This window comes from Passer montanus, unplaced genomic scaffold, assembly GCF_014805655.1.
Source record: "Passer montanus isolate IOZ18808 unplaced genomic scaffold, ASM1480565v1 scaffold625, whole genome shotgun sequence".
In the NCBI taxonomy this organism is placed as follows: Eukaryota; Metazoa; Chordata; class Aves; order Passeriformes; family Passeridae; genus Passer; species Passer montanus.
The window spans coordinates 1-16,383 of NW_024371316.1; the positions used below are offsets into that span (position 1 = coordinate 1).

Sequence of the window (16,383 nt, forward strand, 5' to 3'; positions counted from 1 at the left end):
CAGGTGTGTCTCACCTTGATGAAGGCGTATCCCGCCCAGCAGCTTCTCCATGTCCACCTGGGGCGTGTTCAGCGTGCAGAACAGCACCTGGGGACAGCGGGGACAGCACCTGGGGACAGGGACACTGGGGACAGCAGCTGGGGTAACACCTGGGGACATTGGGGACACGGGGACATTGTCTGGGGACACGGGGACATTGTCTGTCCCAGCCCGATCTGCCCCCCCAGCAGCTTCTCCATGTCCACCTGCGGCGTGTTCAGCGTGCAGAACAGCACCTGGGGACAGCGGGGACATCACCTGGGGCAGGGGACACTGGGGACAGCACCTGGGACACTGGGGTAACACCTGGGGACAGTGGGGACACTGGGGTAACACCTGGGGACAGCAGGGACATCACCTGGGGCAGGGGACACTGGGGACAGCACCTGGGACACTGGGGTAACACCTGGGGACACGGGGACATTGTCTGGGGACAAACCCCCAGCCTGATCTGCCCCCCCAGCAGCTTCTCCATGTCCACCTGAGGGGTGTTCAGCGTGCAGAACAGCACCTGGGGACAGCGGGGACATCACCTGGGGACAGGGACACTGGGACACTGTCTGGGGACACGGGACATCACCCGGGGGGACAGGGGACAGCCCCTGGGGACACTGAGTACGGGGCACATGGTGTGTTCAGTGTGGCATCCCAGTCTCGCCTCATCCATTCCCAGTCCCTCCCAGTCCATCCCAGTATAACCCAGTATAACCCAGTATAACCCAGTATAACCCAGTATAACCCAGTCCATCCCAGTATAACCCAGCCCGTTCCCAGTATAACCCAGTATAACCCAGTATAACCCAGTATAACCCAGTCCATCCCAGTATAACCCAGTCTCGCCTAATCTATTTCCAGTATAACCCAGTATATAACCCAGCCCATTCCCAGTATAACCCAGTATATCCCAGTATACCCAGTATATCCCAGTCTCACCTCGCTGGGGGGGATGCCGAAGGCCTCCCCGATCTTGCCGTACAGCTCCCGCACGTTCCCGAAGCCCATCCCAGTATATCCCAGTATAACCCAGTATAACTCAGTCTATCTCAATCCCAGTATAACCCAGTATAACCCAGTAACGGGGTTTAGAGATTAAAGGGGCGGGGCTCAGATACCAAAGGGGGCGTGGTTTAAGCCCCAAAGGGGCGGGGCTAAGACACGAAAGGGGCGGGAACGGAGCCGGGTGGATTGGGGGCGGGGCCACACACCTGTCACTCATGGGGCTCCCCCGGGGGCGTTTTGGGCTCAATCCCGAAGGTTTTGGGGCAAATTTTGGGGATTTCTGGGATTTGGGAACTCCAGGAGTTTTTGGGGTCAATCCTGAAGGTTTTGGGGTCGATCTCAGGGCGGGAACTCCAGGAGGGTTTGGGGTCAATCCCGAGGGTTTTGGGGCCGATCTCGGGAACTTTGGGGGTCACAGAAATTTTGGGGTGAATTTCTGATGCTTTGGGGCCAATTTCTGGGATTTTGGAATTTCCAGGAGTTTTTGGGGTCAATCCTGAAGATTTTGGGGTCGATCTCGGGGATTTTGGGGTCACGGAAATGTTGGGGTGAATTTCTGAGGCTTTGGGGTCAGTTTCTGGGATTTGGGGTTTTCCGGGAGGGTTTGGGGTCAATCCCAAAGATTTTGGGGCAAATTTCTGGGATTTGGGGATTCCAGGAGGTTTTGGGGTGAATTTCTGAGATTTTGGGGCCAATTTTGGGGATGTGAGAACTCCAGGAGGTTTTGGGGTGAATCCTTTAGGTTTTGGGGCCGATCTCGGGGATTTTGGGGTCACAGAAATTTTGGGGTGAATTTCTGAGGTTTTGGGACCAATTTCTGGGATTTGGGAATTCCAGGAGGTTTTGGGGCAAATCCAAAAGATTTCGGGGCCAATTTTTGGGATTTGAGAACTGCAGGAGATTTTGGGGTGAATCCTTTAGGTTTCGGGGCCGATCTCGGGGATTTTGGGGTCACAGAAATTTTGGGGTGAATTTCTGAGGTTTTGGGGCCAATCTCAGGGATTTCGGAATTTCCAGGAAGTTTTGGGGTCAATCCCAAAGGTTTTGGGGCCAATTTCTGGGATTTTAGAATTTCCAGGAGTTTTTGGGGTCAATCCCAAAGGTTTTGGGGCAAATTTCTGGGATTTGGGAATTCCAGGAGTTTTTGGGGTCAATCCCGAAGATTTTGGGGTCGATCTCGGGGCTTTTGGGGTCACGGAAATGTTGGGGTGAATTTCTGAGGCTTTGGGGTCAGAGTCAGGGATTTGGGGTTTCCACGTCACTTTGGGGTGAATTTCAGGGATTTCTGGGTCCCACGAGACACTTTTGGGGTAAACCCCAATTTTTTGGGGCCAATCTCCGAGATTTTGGGGCTCTGGGTTATTTTGGGGCAAAATCTGGGGTTTGGGGGGCCCAGAAGGTTTTTGGTGGGGGGAAAATTCCAGAGGATTTTGGGGCAAATTCCTGAGGATTTTGGGGTGAATTTCCCGAGGATTTTTGGGGTGAATTCCCGAGGATTTTGGGGTGAATTCCCGAGGATTTTGGGGCGAATTCCAGACGATTTTTGGGGTAAATTTCAGAGGAATTTGGGGTCAAATCCCAGAGGACTTTTTGGCAAATTCCAGAAGATTTTGGGGCGAATTCCCAAGGATTTTTGGGCAAATTCCTGAGGATTTTGGGGTGAATTCTCAAAGGATTTTTGTGACAAATTCCCAAAGATTTTGGGGTGAATTCCCAGACAGTTTTTGGGGCAAATTTCAGAGGAATTTGGGGTAAAATCCTAGAGGACTTTTTGGCAAATTCCAGAAGATTTTGGGGCAAATTCCTGAGGATTTTTGGGGTGAATTCCCGAGGATTTTGGGGTGAATTTCCAGAGGATTTTTGTGACAAATTCCCAAAGATTTTGGGGCAAATTCCAGATGATTTTTGGGGTGAACTGAGGATTTTGGGGTGAATTCCTGAGGATTTTGGGGTGAATTTCCAGAGGATTTTTGGGCAAATTCCTGAGGATTTTGGGGTGAATTCCTGAGGATTTTGGGGTGAATTTCCAGAGGATTTTTGGGGCAAATTCCCGAGGATTTTTGGGGTGAATTCCTGAGGATTTTTGGGGTGAATTCCCAAGGATTTTGGGGCAAATTCCAGATGATTTTTGGGGTGAACTGCTGAGAATTTTGGAGGAAATCCCTGAGGATTTTGGGGTGAATTCCCGAGGATTTTGGGGTGAATTTCTGAGGATTTTGGGGTGAATTCCCGAGGATTTTGGGATGAACTCCCGGGGAATTTTGGGGTGAATTCCCGAAGATTTTGGGGGCAAATTCCCAAAGATTTTGAGGTGAACTCCCAAGGGTTTTTGGGGCGAATTCCCGAGGATTTGGGGATGGCTCGGGGGGATCTGGGGGTCCCGGCCGCCATTTCTGGGGTCAATCCAAATAATTTTGGGGTCGATCCGAGGCTTTTTGGGATCCTGTATTTCTGTACAGCGGGGGAGGGGCGCAGGGGGGGTCCCCACAATTGTCCCGGTCCGGGATCTGTCCAGGGATCCTTTTGGGATCCGGGATCCGCCCAGGGATCCTTTTGGGATCCGGGATCTGCCCAGGGATCCTTTTGGGATCCAGGATCTGCCCGGGGATCCTTTTGGGATCCGGGATCTGCCCGGGGGGTCCAGGATCCATTTGTGGGGTCCAAGAGGATCCAGGATCCATTTGGGATCTGCCCGGGGGTTCCAGAGGGATCCAGGATCCGTCCAGGGATCCAGAGGGGTTCGGGATCCGTTCAGGGGCTCTGGGATCCATCCGAGGGGTTCGGGATCCCTTCTGGAGGTCCAGGATCCATTTGGGGGGTCCAGGATCCGTTCTGGGGGTCCAGGGGGGATCCGGGATCCATCCAGGACAGGTTCAGAGTCCGGGATCCATCTGGGAGATCCGGAGAGGCCCAGGATCCATTTGAGGGATCTGGGATCCATCCAGAGAGGTCCAGGGGGAGCTGGAATCCATCCAGGGAGTCCAGAGAGGTTCAGGATCCATTTGAGGGGTCTCGGATCCATCCAAAGGGTCCAGAGAGGTCCATGGTCCATTTTGGGGGGATCTGGGATCCATCCAGAGCTCCAGGAGGATCCAGGATCCATCCAGGGAGATCCAGAGAGGCCCAGGATCCTCCGGAGAGGCCCAGGATCCATTTGAGGGATCTGGGATCCATCCAGAGAGGTCCAGGGGGAGCTGGAATCCATCCAGGGAGTCCAGAGAGGTTCAGGATCCATTTGAGGGGTCTCGGATCCATCCAAAGGGTCCAGAGAGGTCCATGGTCCATTTTGGGGGGATCTGGGATCCATCCAGAGCTCCAGGGGGATCCAGGATCCATCCAGGGAGATCCAGAGAGGCCCAGGATCCATTTGAAGAGTCTGGGATCCATTTGAGGGATCTGGGATCCATCCAGAGAGGTCCAGGGGGATCTGGAATCCATCCAGGGAGTCCAGAGAGGTTCAGGGTCTATTTGGGGATCTGGGATCCATCCAGAGAGTCCAGGGGGATCCAGGATCCATTTGGGGGGGATCTGGAATCCATCCAGAGGCCCAGGATCCATTTGGGGGGGTCCAGGACCCATCCAGGGAGTCCAGGATCCATCTGGAGTGTCCAGGGTCCATTTGGGGATCTGGGATCCACCCAGGGGGCTCCGTGACCAATTTGGGGGCTCCGGGATCTGTCCAGGAGGGGGCTCAGAGCCCAGGATCCATTTGGGGGGTCCAGGATCCATTTGGGGGTCCGGGATCCATTTGGGGGGTCCGGGATCCATTTGGGGGTCCGGGGTCCATCCGGGGGTGTCCAGGGGGATCCGGTCACGTCCTTGGGGGTCCCACAGCAGCCAGGGGGGAGCCGGGCTGGGATCCACAGCCGGGACCGGCCGTGTCCGGTGTCCCTGTCCCTGTCCCTGTCCCTGTCCCTGTCCCCAGCTGTGGCCTGGGATCTGTCCTGTCCCCGTGTCCGGCTGTGTCCCAGCACCGTCCCTGTCCCTGTCCTGGAATTGTCCCTGTCCCAGTGCCCAGCACTGTCCCTGTCCCTGTCCCTGTATCTGTCCCTGTCCCATCATGCAGTTGTGTCCTGGGATCTGTCCCTGTCCTGGAATTGTCCCTGTCCCAGTGTCCACCGCTGTCCTGGAAGTGTCCCTGTCCCTGTCCCTGTCCCTGTCCCTGTCCCTGTCCCTGTCCCTGTCCCTGTCCCTGTCCCTGTCCCTGTCCCTGTCCCTGTCCCCAGCTGTGTCTCGGGATCTGTCCCTGTCCCAGTGTCCGGCCATGTCCTGGGATCTGTCTGTGTCCAGTGTCCGGCTGTGTCCAGCACTGTCCCTGTCCCTGTCCCACTGTCTGGCTGTGACCTGGGATCCAGCCGTGTCCAGAGTCCAGCAGTGTCCTGGGATCTGTCCCTGTCCCTGTGTCCCTGTGTCCCTGTCCCGGGCTCTGTCCGTGTCCAGTGTCTGGCTGTGTCCAGAGCTGTCCCTGTCCCAGGATCTGTCCCTGTCCCTGTGTCCCTGTCCCTGTCCCAGGATCTGTCCCTGTCCCTGTCTGGGTTCTGGCCATGTCCAGGGGTGCCCTGGGATTGTCCCCAACCCCATCCCTGTCCCAGGGGTGTCCCTGTCCCTGTCCCTGTCCCTGTCCCTGCCCCAGGTCTGTCCCTGTCCCTGTCCTGGGTGTGTCACCGTCCCTGTCCCAGGTGTGTCCCTGTCCCTGTCCCGGGTGTGTCCCTGTCCCTGTCCCAGGTGTGTCACCGTCCTGGCATCTGTCCCCATTCCTGTCCCAGGTGTGTCCCCAACCCAGGACCCAACGGTGTCCCAGATCCAGCTGTGCCCTGGGATTGTCCCTGTGCCAGGTGTGTCCCTGTGCCAGGTGTGTCCCTGTCCCTCTGCCAGGTGTGTCCCCATCCTTGTCCTCGTCCCTGTCCCAGGTGTGTCCCTGTCCCTCTGCCAGGTGTGGCCCAGTGCCAGGTGTGTCCCCATCCTGGGATTGTCCCTGTGCCAGGTGTGTCCCCATCCTTGTCCTCGTCCCTGTCCCCATCCTGGGATCCATCCCTGTCCCTGTCCCCCGTCCCCTGTCCCTGTCCCTGTCCCTGTCCCTGTCCCGGGATCTCTCCATGCTCAGGATCAGCCAGGCCAGGACTGTCCCACGGTGTCCCCTGAATGTCCCTTGGTGTCCCACGGTGTCCCCTGAATGTCCCTCAGTGTCCCCTGAATGTCCCTCGAATGTCCCTTAGTGTCCCCCGGTGTCCCCTGAATGTCCCTCAGTGTCCCCTGAATGTCCCTCGGTGTCCCCTGAATGTCCCTCGGTGTCCCCCGGTGTCCCTCGGGTGTCACAGGTGTCCCCAGAGTACCACAGCGACTCGGGATGTCCCCAGGTGCCACAGCACCCACAGGTGTCCCACTGTCCCCTGGCCTGTCCCCAGTGTCTCTGTGGGTCCCTGGGTGTCACCTCGGGCTGTCCCCAGTGTCCCCAATGTCCCCGTGGGTCACAGTGCCATGGGTGGCACCTCAGGCTCAGTGTCACTGCTGTCCCCAGTGTCCCCTGTTGGTCACGGTGCCACCGGTGCCACCTCAGGCTCCGTGTCACTGCTGTCCCCAGTGTCCCCAAGGTCCCTGATGTCCCCAGGGTCCTCTGTCAGTCATGGTGCTGTTGGTGCCACCTCAGGCTCAGTGTCACTGCTGTCCCCAGTGTCCCCAAGGTCCCTGATGTCCCCAGTGTCCCCTGTTGGTCACGGTGCCACCTCTGGATCGCTGTTGCTGCTGTCCCCAATGTCCCCAAGGTCTCCAATGTCCCTGATGTCCCCTCCGGTCACGGTGCCATGGGTGCCACCTTGGGCTCGCTGTCCCCAATGTCCCCGATGTCCCCAGTGTCCCTGATGTCCCCTCAGGTCACGGTGCCATCGGTGCCACCTCCGCCGGGCTGTCACTGCTGTCACTGCTGTCCCCAATGTCCCCTGTGGGTCACGGTGCCGTGGGTGCCACCTCGGGCTGTCCCCGGTGTCCCATGTCCCCTGTGCTGTTGGTGCCACCTCGGGTGTCCCCTCAGGTTACAGTGCCATCAGTGCCACCTCGGGCTGTCCCCGGTGTCCCCAGCGGGTCACGGTGCCGTGGGTGCCACCTCAGGCTGTCCCCGGTGTCCCCAGCGGGTCACGGTGCCGTGGGTGCCACCTCGGGCTCGCTGTCGCTGCTGTCCCCAGTGTCCCCGGTGTCCCCCGGGGCCAGCGCGAAGGGCGGGGGCAGCTCCTCGTCCGAGGAGCCCAGCGAGTCCTCGTCCCCCAGGCGTGTCCCCAAGGCCACCGCGCCGAAGGACAGCGGCCCCCGCAGCAGCCGGACCTGGGGCAGGGACAGGGACACCGAGGGGACAGGGACAGGGACAGGGACAACAGAGACAGAGACGGGACAGTGAGGGACAGGGACAGGGGACAGCAGGGACAGGGACAGGGGACACAGAGGGGACAGAGAGGGGACAGGGAGAGGACAGAGAGGGCACAGCAGGGAACAAGAGGGACAAGGACAGAGAGGGGACAGTGAGAGACAGCCAGGGGACAGGACAGGGACAGGGACAGGGACAGGAGGGGACAAAGCCAACAGAGCAGGGCAGGAGGGAGGACACAGGCCGACCACGCTGTCACCAGCTGTCCCCAGGCCGCGTGGCACCGAGGGGACATCGCCGGGTGCCATCCAGGTGTCCCCAACTCCTGCCCCCTTCCCCAGCCCCCGTGGATGTCACCTGGGTGTCCCCTGTGTCCCCAACCCCCGTGGATGTCACGTGTCCCACCTCGGCCTTGAGCCGGTGGATGTGGCCCTGCAGGTGCCGGATGTACTGCACCCCCCGTGTCCCCAGTGTCCCCAGTGATGTCCCCGTGTCCCCCCTCGGCCTTGAGCCGGTGGATGTGGCCCTGCAGGTGCCGGATGTACTGCACCCCCCGTGTCCCCAGTGTCCCCAGTGATGTCCCCGTGTCCCCCCTCGGCCTTGAGCCGGTGGATGTGGCCCTGCAGGTGCCGGATGTACTGCACCCCCCGTGTCCCCAGTGTCCCCAGTGATGTCCCCGTGTCCCCCCTCGGCCTTGAGCCGGTGGATGTGGCCCTGCAGGTGCCGGATGTACTGCACCCCCCGTGTCCCCAGTGTCCCCAGTGATGTCCCCGTGTCCCCCCTCGGCCTTGAGCCGGTGGATGTGGCCCTGCAGGTGCCGGATGTACCGCGCCGTGTCCCCAATGTCCTCATGTCCCCAGTGATGTCCCCGTGTCCCCAGTGATGTCCCCGTGTCCCCACCTCAGCCTTGAGCCGCCGGATGTGGCCCTGCAGGTGCCGGATGTACTGAACCCCCCGTGTCCCCAGTGTCCCAGTGTCCCCAGTGATGTCCCCAGTGATGTCCCCAATGTCCCACCTCAGCCTTGAGCCGGCGGATGTGGCCCTGCAGGTGCCGGATGTACCGCGCCGTGTCCGAGTGCTCCAGCTGGCCCTGCAGCCGCCCCTCCTCCCGCTGGGACACCGGGGGACACCAGGGGACACTGAGGGGACACGGCGGCCACCTGGCCCCTCCGGTGTCCCCAGTGTCCCTCCTGTCCCCTCCATGTCCCCCCAATGCCTCCCTGTGTCCCCTCCATGTCCCCAAATCCCCCATGCCCTCCATGTCCCCTGATGTCCCCCTGTCCCCTCCGTGTCCCCATGTCCCCCCCAATGTCCCCTCCATGTCCCTCCAATGTCCCTTCCAGGCCTCCGTGTCCCCTCCACGTCCCCATGTCCCTGATGTCCCCATGTCCCCTCCATGTCCCCACATCCCTGATGTCCCCCATGCCCTCCATGTCCCCTGATGTCCGCCTGTCCCCTCAATGTCCCCATGTCCCCTCCAATGTCCCCAAAATGTCCCTTCCATGCCTCCCTCTGTCCCCTCCATGTCCCCACGTCCCCAAATCCCCCATCCCCTCAATGTCCCCTCCGTGTCCCCATCCCCATGTCCACAGCATCCCCATGTCCCCATCCCTCCATGTCCCCGATGTCCCCTCCATGTCCCCAACATCCCCATGTCCCTGATGTCCCCTCCGTGTCCCCATCCCCATGTCCACAGCATCCCCATGTCCCCATCCCTCCATGTCCCCGATGTCCCCTCCATGTCCCCAACATCCCCATGTCCCTGATGTCCCCTCCGTGTCCCCATCCCCATGTCCCCAACATCCCCATGTCCCCCATCCCTCCATGTCCCCAATGTCCCCCTGATGTCCCCATTGTCCCCAAGGTCCCCCATCCCCTTCATGTCCTCAATATCCCCAATGTCCCTCATGTCCCCCCAGTGTCCCCAAGGTCCCCCATCTCCTTCGTGTCCCCGATGTCCCCGATGTCCCCATGTCCCTCCAGTGTCCCTGATGTCCCCATCCCCTCCTTGTCCCCAATGTCCCCGATGTCCCCTGTGTCCCCGATGTCCCCACATCCCCCGTTGTTCCCATGTCCCCCATCCCCTCTATGTCCTCGATGTCCCCACGCCCCCGATGTCCCAATGTCCCCAGGGTCCCCCATGTCCCCCCAGTGTCCCCAATGTCCCTGATGCTCTCGATGTCCCCGATGTCCCCAATGTCCCTGGATGCCCTCCATCCCCTCAATGTCCCTGATGTCCCCATGTCCCCCAACCCCTCCATGTCCCCATGCCCTCGATGTCCCCAATGTCCCCAACACCCGCAATGTCCCTGGTGTCCCCAATGTCCCTGATGTCCCCATGTCCCACATATCCCCCCAATGTTCCCGTGTCCCAATGTCCCCAATGTCCCTCATGTACCCCTGATGTCCCCAATGTCCCCCATCTGCCCAATGTCTCCAGTGTCCCCATGTCCCCCTGATGTCCCCAGTGTCCCAATGTCCCCAGTATCCCCCATCCCCTCTATGTCCCCAATGTCCCCACATCTCCAATATCCCAATGTCCCCAGGGTCCCCCACGTCCCCCCGATGTCCCTGATGTCCCCAATGTCCCCGATGTCCCCATGTCCCCTGGGTCCCCAATGTCCCCACCACCCCGATGTCCCCCATATGCCCCTGATGTCCCCTTATCCCAATGTCCCCAGGGTCCCTCAATGTCCCCATCTCTGCCCACATCCCCATGTCCCTCATGCCCCCATGTCCCCAACGTCCCCATGTCCCCCCAGTGTCCCCGATGTCCCCACGTCCCCCCGTGTCCCCAGTGTCCCCTGATGTCCCCCGTGCCCCCATGTCCCCCCACACCCAGGGACACCCGGGGACAGCCGGGGACACCCAGGGACAGCCCTGGGACAGCCCCAGGGACACCCAGGGACACCCAGGGACACCCGGGGACACCCGGGGACAGCCCCAGGGACAGCCCTGGGGACACCCGGGGACAGCCCCAGGGACAGCCAGGGACACGAAGGGACACCGTGGGGGACACCCCAGGGACACCCTGGGACAGCCCTGGGACAGCCCCAGGGACACCCAGGGACAGCCCCAGGGACAGCCCTGGAACAGCCCCAGGGACACTGGGGGGACACCCAGGGACACCCAGGGACAGCCCTGGGACACCCAGGGACAGCCCTGGCCATGCTGTCGGCCTCGCGCAGCCGCACGGCCATCACCTCCTCCTTGCTCTGGGGACAGCGCTGTCACCGTGGGGACACCGCGACACCCAGGGACAGCCCTGGGACAGCCCCAGGGACACCCAGGGACAGCCCCAGGGACAGCCCTGGAACAGCCCCAGGGACACTGGGGGGACACCCCAGGGCCACCACAGGGACACTTGGGGACACCCGGGGACACCCCAGGGACACCCTGGGGACAGCCACGGGACACTTCAGGGGCACTGGGGACATCCCCGTGTGCATCCCCAATGTCCCCAGTGTCCCCAATGTCCCCTGTCCCAAATCCCCCCAATGCCCTCAATGTCCCCAATGCCCCTCATGTCCCCAGCTGTCCCCAACATCCCCGATGATGTCCTTGATGGTGTCCCCAGTGTCCCCATGTCCCGATGCCCCCAATACTCCCAATGTCCCCAATGTCCCAATGTCCCCCGTGACAGCGGGGACAGCCCGGGGACACCCAGGGACACCCGGGGACACCCTGGGGACACCAGGACACCCAAGGACACCCTGGGGAACACTGGGGGGACACCCGGGGACACCCGGGGACACCCGGGGACAGCCCTGGGGACACCCGGGGACAGCCCCAGGGACACTGGGGGGACACCCCAGGGCCACCACAGGGACACTTGGGGACACCCGGGGACACCCCAGGGCCACCACAGGGACACTTGGGGACACCCGGGGACACCCCAGGGCCACCACAGGGACACTTGGGGACACCCGGGGACACCCCAGGGCCACCACAGGGACACTTGGGGACACCCGGGGACACCCCAGGGCCACCACAGGGACACTTGGGGACACCCGGGGACACCCCAGGGCCACCACAGGGACACTTGGGGACACCCGGGGACACCCCAGGGCCACCACAGGGACACTTGGGGACACCCGGGGACACCCCAGGGCCACCACAGGGACACTTGGGGACACCCGGGGACACCCAGGGACACCCAGGGGACACTTCAGGGGCACTGGGGACATCCCCGTGTGCATCCCCAATGTCCCCAGTGTCCCCAATGTCCCCTGTCCCAAATCCCCCCAATGCCCTCAATGTCCCCAATGCCCCTCATGTCCCCAGCTGTCCCCAACATCCCCGATGATGTCCTTGATGGTGTCCCCAGTGTCCCCATGTCCCGATGCCCCCAATACTCCCAATGTCCCCAATGTCCCAATGTCCCCAGTCTCTCCAAGTGTCCGCAATATCTCCAATGTCCCCAACATGCCCAACGTCCCCAATGTCCCAATGTCCCCGGTCTCTCCAAGTGTCCCCAATATCTCCAATGTCCCCAACATGCCCAACGTCCCCAACGTCCCCAGTGATGTCCCCAATGCTGCCCTGTGTCCCCAGAGCTGTCTCCACTGTCCCCGATGACGTCCCCAATGATGTCCCCATTGTCCCCAATGTCTCAAGTGATGTACCCAGAGCTGTCCCCAATGCTGTCCCCAGTGTCCTCAGAGCTGTCCCCCTGCCCCGTGTCCCCAGAGCTGTCTCCAGTGTCCCCGATGACGTCCCCAATGATGTCCCCATTGTCCCCAATGTCTCAAGTGATGTACCCAGAGCTGTCCCCAATGCTGTCCCCAGTGTCCTCAGAGCTGTCCCCATTGTCCCCAGTGATGTCCCTGATGCTGTCCCCAGTGTCCCCATTGCTGTCCCCATTGTCCCTGCTGTCTCTGTTGCTGTCCCCATTGTCCCCGCTGCTGTCCCCGTTGCTGTCCCCTCTGTCCCCATTGTCCCTGATGCTGTCCCCATTGACCCCACTGTCCACAGTGTCCTCATTGTCCCCTCTGTCCCCATTGCTGTCCCCACTGCTGTCCCCATTATCCCTGATGTCCCCACTGTCCCCGTTGCTGTCCCCATTGTCCCGTTGCTGTCCCCAGTGTCCCCCGTGTCCCCAGTGTCCCCGTTGCTGTCCCCATTGCTGTCCCCATTGTCCCCATTGCTGTCCCCATTGTCCCTGTTGCTGTCCCCAGTGTCCCCAGTGTCCCCGTTGCTGTCCCCATTGCTGTCCCCTTTGCTGTCCCCATTATCCCCGATGTCCCCAGTGTCCCCAGTGTCCCCGTTGCTGTCCCCAGTGTCCCCAATGCTGTCCCCGTTGCTGTCCCCCGTGTCCCCATTGTCCCCGTTGCTGTCCCCGTTGCTGTCCCCAGTGTCCCCAGTGTCCCCGTTGCTGTCCCCAGTGTCCCCCGTGTCCCCGTCTCCCCGCTGCTGTCCCCGTTGCTGTCCCCTCTGTCCCCATTGTCCCTGATGCTGTCCCCATTGACCCCACTGTCCACAGTGTCCTCATTGTCCCCTCTGTCCCCATTGCTGTCCCCACTGCTGTCCCCATTATCCCTGATGTCCCCACTGTCCCCGTTGCTGTCCCCATTGTCCCGTTGCTGTCCCCCGTGTCCCCCGTGTCCCCAGTGTCCCCCGTGTCCCCCGTGTCCCCAGTGTCCCCCGTGTCCCCAGTGTCCCCGTGTCACCTTGCACTGTGCCTCGTGGTGTTTGCGGTGGCTCTCGCTGAGCTGCGCCTGCAGCCCCTGGCTCTGCGCGGCCGCGGCGCGGAGCTGCTCCCGCAGCCCGGCGCAGGCCTGCTCGGCACGGCGTAACACCGACTGCTGGATCCGGCCCTAAACCGGGACAGACCCGGGACAGACCTGGGATAAACCTGGGATAGACCCGGGATTAACCCGGCCCAAAGGCAGCCCTGCTCCCGCAGCCCGGCGCAGGCCTGCTCGGCACGGCGCAGGACGGACTGCTGGATCCGGCCCTAAACTGGGACAGACCCGGGATTAACCCGGGATAAACTCAGATAAACCTGGGATTGATCCGGGATTAACCCGGCCCAAAGGCAGCCCTGCTCCCGCAGCCCGGCGCAGGCCTGCTCGGCACGGCGTAACACCGACTGCTGGATCCGGCCCTAAACCGGGACAGACCCGGGACAGACCCGGGATTAACCCGGGATTAACCTGGAATTAACCCTGCTCCCTGCTCTCCCAGTGCTCCCAGTTCAGTTCCCAGTATCCAGAGTTCCCTCCCAGTCCCTCCCAGTGCTCCCAGTCCATCCCAGTGCTCCCAGTAGCTCACCTGTGTCTCCAGGTGCAGCACTCCCTGTCTCAGCCCCATTCCCAGTCCCTCCCATCCCTCCCAGTTCAATCCCAGTAGCTCACCTGTGTCTCCAGGTGCAGCACTCTCTGCCGCAGCGCTCTCAGCTCCGCCTGGGCCTGGCTCTCGCGGAGCTGCGCCCCCAGCACGGCCCCGTGCAGCCCCCGCGGCTCCTTCCAGCGGCCCCCGCACACCTGGGGGGGACAGGGACACACCTGGTCAGGTGACACACCTGGGGACACCCCCAGGGGACACCCGGGGACACCTGGGGACACCTGCTCAGGCTCCGTGCAGCCCCCGCGGCTCCTTCCAGCAGCCCCTGCACACCTGGGGACACACCTGGTCAGGTGACACACCTGGGGACACCTGGGGACACCTGGGGACACCCGGGGACCCACCCAGGGGACACCCGGGGACACCCGGGGACCCATCCTGGGACAGGTGCCCAGGCCCCGTGCAGCCCCCGCGGCTCCTTCCAGGAGCCCCTGCACACCTGGGGACACACCTGGTCAGGTGACACACCTGGGGACACCTGGGGACCCACCCAGGGGACACCTGGGACCCCCCCCGGGACACCTGGGGACCCACCCTGGGAAACCTGGTCAGGTGAAACACAGCTGGGGACACCTGGGACACACCTGGGGACACTTGGTCAGGTGTGGGGACACCTGTCAGGTGTCCCCCAGGCCACTCAGGTGTCCCCAGTGTCCCCATGTCTCACCTGGCAGGTGTCCCCCAGGTCGCTCAGGTGCCCCCAGTGTCCCTGTCTCACCTGCCAGGTGTCCCCGATGTCCCCGATGTCCCCGGTGTCCCCGGTGTCCCTGTCTCACCTGCCAGCTGTCCCCGATGTCCCCGATGTCCCTGTCTCACCTGCCAGCTGTCTCCCATGTCCCCGGTGTCCCTGTCTCACCTGCCAGCTGTCCCCGATGTCCCCGATGTCCCCGATGTCCCTGGTGTCCCCGTCTCACCTGCCAGCTGTCCCCGATGTCCCCGGTGTCCCTGTCTCACCTGCCAGCTGTCCCCGATGTCCCCAATGTCCCCGATGTCCCCGATGTCCCCGATGTCCCCGGTGTCCCTGTCTCACCTGCCAGGTGTCCCCGATGTCCCCGATGTCCCTGTCTCACCTGCCAGCTGTCCCCGATGTCCCCGATGTCCCTCAGGGCCAGCTCCTGCAGCTCCTCCTGCAGCCGAACCACGCTGGACTCGTCCGGCAGCAGCGGCTGACGCTGGGGACAGGGACAGGGACAGGGACAGGGTGACACAGGGACAGGGACAGGGACAGGGGGGTTTTACCCTGGAACTCTCCCTGTCCCCAAGGTCCCTCCCTGTCCCCAAGGCCACCCATGGGACCCTCCCTGTCCCCAAGGTCCCTGTCTGTCCCCAAGGCCCCTGCCACCCCAGTGCCACCCCGGTGCCACCCCGGTGTCCCCTCAGTGTCACCTTCTCCATGTCCAGGACCTTGTCCTGCATCTCCTTGAGGGCCCCCAGGGTTTCGCTCTCGCGCAGCCGCGACCGCTCCAGCTCCGTCTCCAGGTGCGCCACGAACTCCTCGCTCAGGCGGGGGTTACCCTGTCCCCAAGTGTCCCCAAGTGTCCCCAAAGGTCACCAAATGTCACCAACCGCCACGAGCTCCTCACTCAGACGGGGGTTACCCTGTCCCCAATGTCCCCAAATGTCACCAAGTGTCATCAAGTGTCACCAAAGGTCACCTCCCACCAGCCATGGAGCTCCTCTGAGAGATGGGAGTTACCAAATGTCCCCAAGTGTCACCAAATGTCCCCAATGTCCCCAAATGTCACCAAGTGTCCCCAAAGGTCACCAACCAACCGCTCAGACAGGGGTTACCCTGTCCCCAATGTCCCCAAATGTCCCCAAGTGTCACCAATGTCCCCAAAGGTCACCTCCCCATCATCCCCACCTGCCACGAAATCCTCGTTCAAGCGGGAGTTACCTGTGCCACCAAATGTCACCAAATGCCACCAAATGGCACCAAATGTCACCTGCAGCCTCGTCACTCAAGCAGTGACACAGAGACACAATGACACACACAGGTGACAATGACACACAGGGGACACGGGTGACACAGTGACACAGGGACACACTCAGGTGACACAGGTGACAATGACACACAGGGGACACGGGTGACACAGTGACACAGGGACACACTCAGGTGACACAGGTGACAATGACACACAGGGGACACGGGTGACACAGTGACACAGGGACACACTCAGGTGACACAGGTGACAATGACACACACTCAGGTGACACAGGAGGTGACACAGTGACACCTGGCCCTGGGGACACAGGGACACTGGGGACAGTGCCACCTCCTGCGCCCGCGTCACCTGGCCCTGGGGACACGGGGACATCAGGGACATTGGGGACAGTGTCACCTCCTAGGCCTGTGGCAACTTTTCCTTGGGGACATTCATGACTTTGGTGACACTGGGGACATTGGGGACACTGGGGACATTGGGGACACTGGGGGCATTGGGGACACTGGGGACACTGCCACCTCCAGCCCCCAGGGCAGAGCCAGCGCGGCTGTGGTGGCACTGGGGGGACAGGAGGTGACACTGGAGGTGACACCAGGGACAGGGAGGTGACACCAGGGACAGAAGGTGACACTGGAGGTGCCACCAGCCCTGGGAGGTGACACAGGGCCAGGGAGGTGACACTGGAGGTGCCACCAGGGA

At 61.9% G+C, this 16,383-nt stretch overlaps 2 protein-coding genes across 2 annotated transcripts; both read right to left on the minus strand.

Moving 5' to 3' along the window:
- Positions 1-4,029: 4,029 nt before the first annotated feature.
- Positions 4,030-5,663, minus strand: LOC120511159 (foot protein 1 variant 1-like). Its single transcript, XM_039727849.1, has 2 exons — positions 5,554-5,663; positions 4,030-5,515 (listed from the first exon to the last, which is right to left on the minus strand). Exon 2 carries the CDS (start codon positions 5,302-5,304, stop codon positions 4,030-4,032), a length of 1,275 nt encoding a protein of 424 aa, XP_039583783.1. The 5' UTR covers positions 5,305-5,515; positions 5,554-5,663.
- A 658-nt stretch (positions 5,664-6,321) lies between these two features.
- LOC120511158 (EVI5-like protein) lies at positions 6,322-15,525 on the minus strand. The gene is made up of 7 exons (XM_039727848.1): positions 15,125-15,525; positions 14,809-14,910; positions 13,750-13,878; positions 13,063-13,209; positions 8,409-8,504; positions 6,681-7,353; positions 6,322-6,527 (listed from the first exon to the last, which is right to left on the minus strand). The coding sequence occupies exons 1-6, from the start codon at positions 15,152-15,154 to the stop codon at positions 7,168-7,170; spliced, it is 690 nt and encodes a 229-aa protein (XP_039583782.1). The 5' UTR covers positions 15,155-15,525; the 3' UTR covers positions 6,322-6,527; positions 6,681-7,167.
- Between the last annotated feature and the right edge of the window lie 858 nt (positions 15,526-16,383).

Excerpts from the sequence above, each read along its gene's own strand:
- LOC120511159 (XM_039727849.1), bottom strand. The coding sequence starts at position 5,304 with ATGGCCGGACACTGGGACAGGGACAGATCCCGAGACACAGCTGGGGAC.
- LOC120511158 (XM_039727848.1), bottom strand. The coding sequence starts at position 15,154 with ATGCAGGACAAGGTCCTGGACATGGAGAAG. Across the intron at positions 13,210-13,749 it reads TGCTGCACCTGGAGACACAG|GGCCGGATCCAGCAGTCGGT; the intron begins GTGAGCTACTGG and ends GTCCCGGTTTAG. Across the intron at positions 8,505-13,062 it reads ACCACGAGGCACAGTGCAAG|CGGGAGGAGGGGCGGCTGCA; the intron begins GTGACACGGGGA and ends CCGGTGTCCCAG.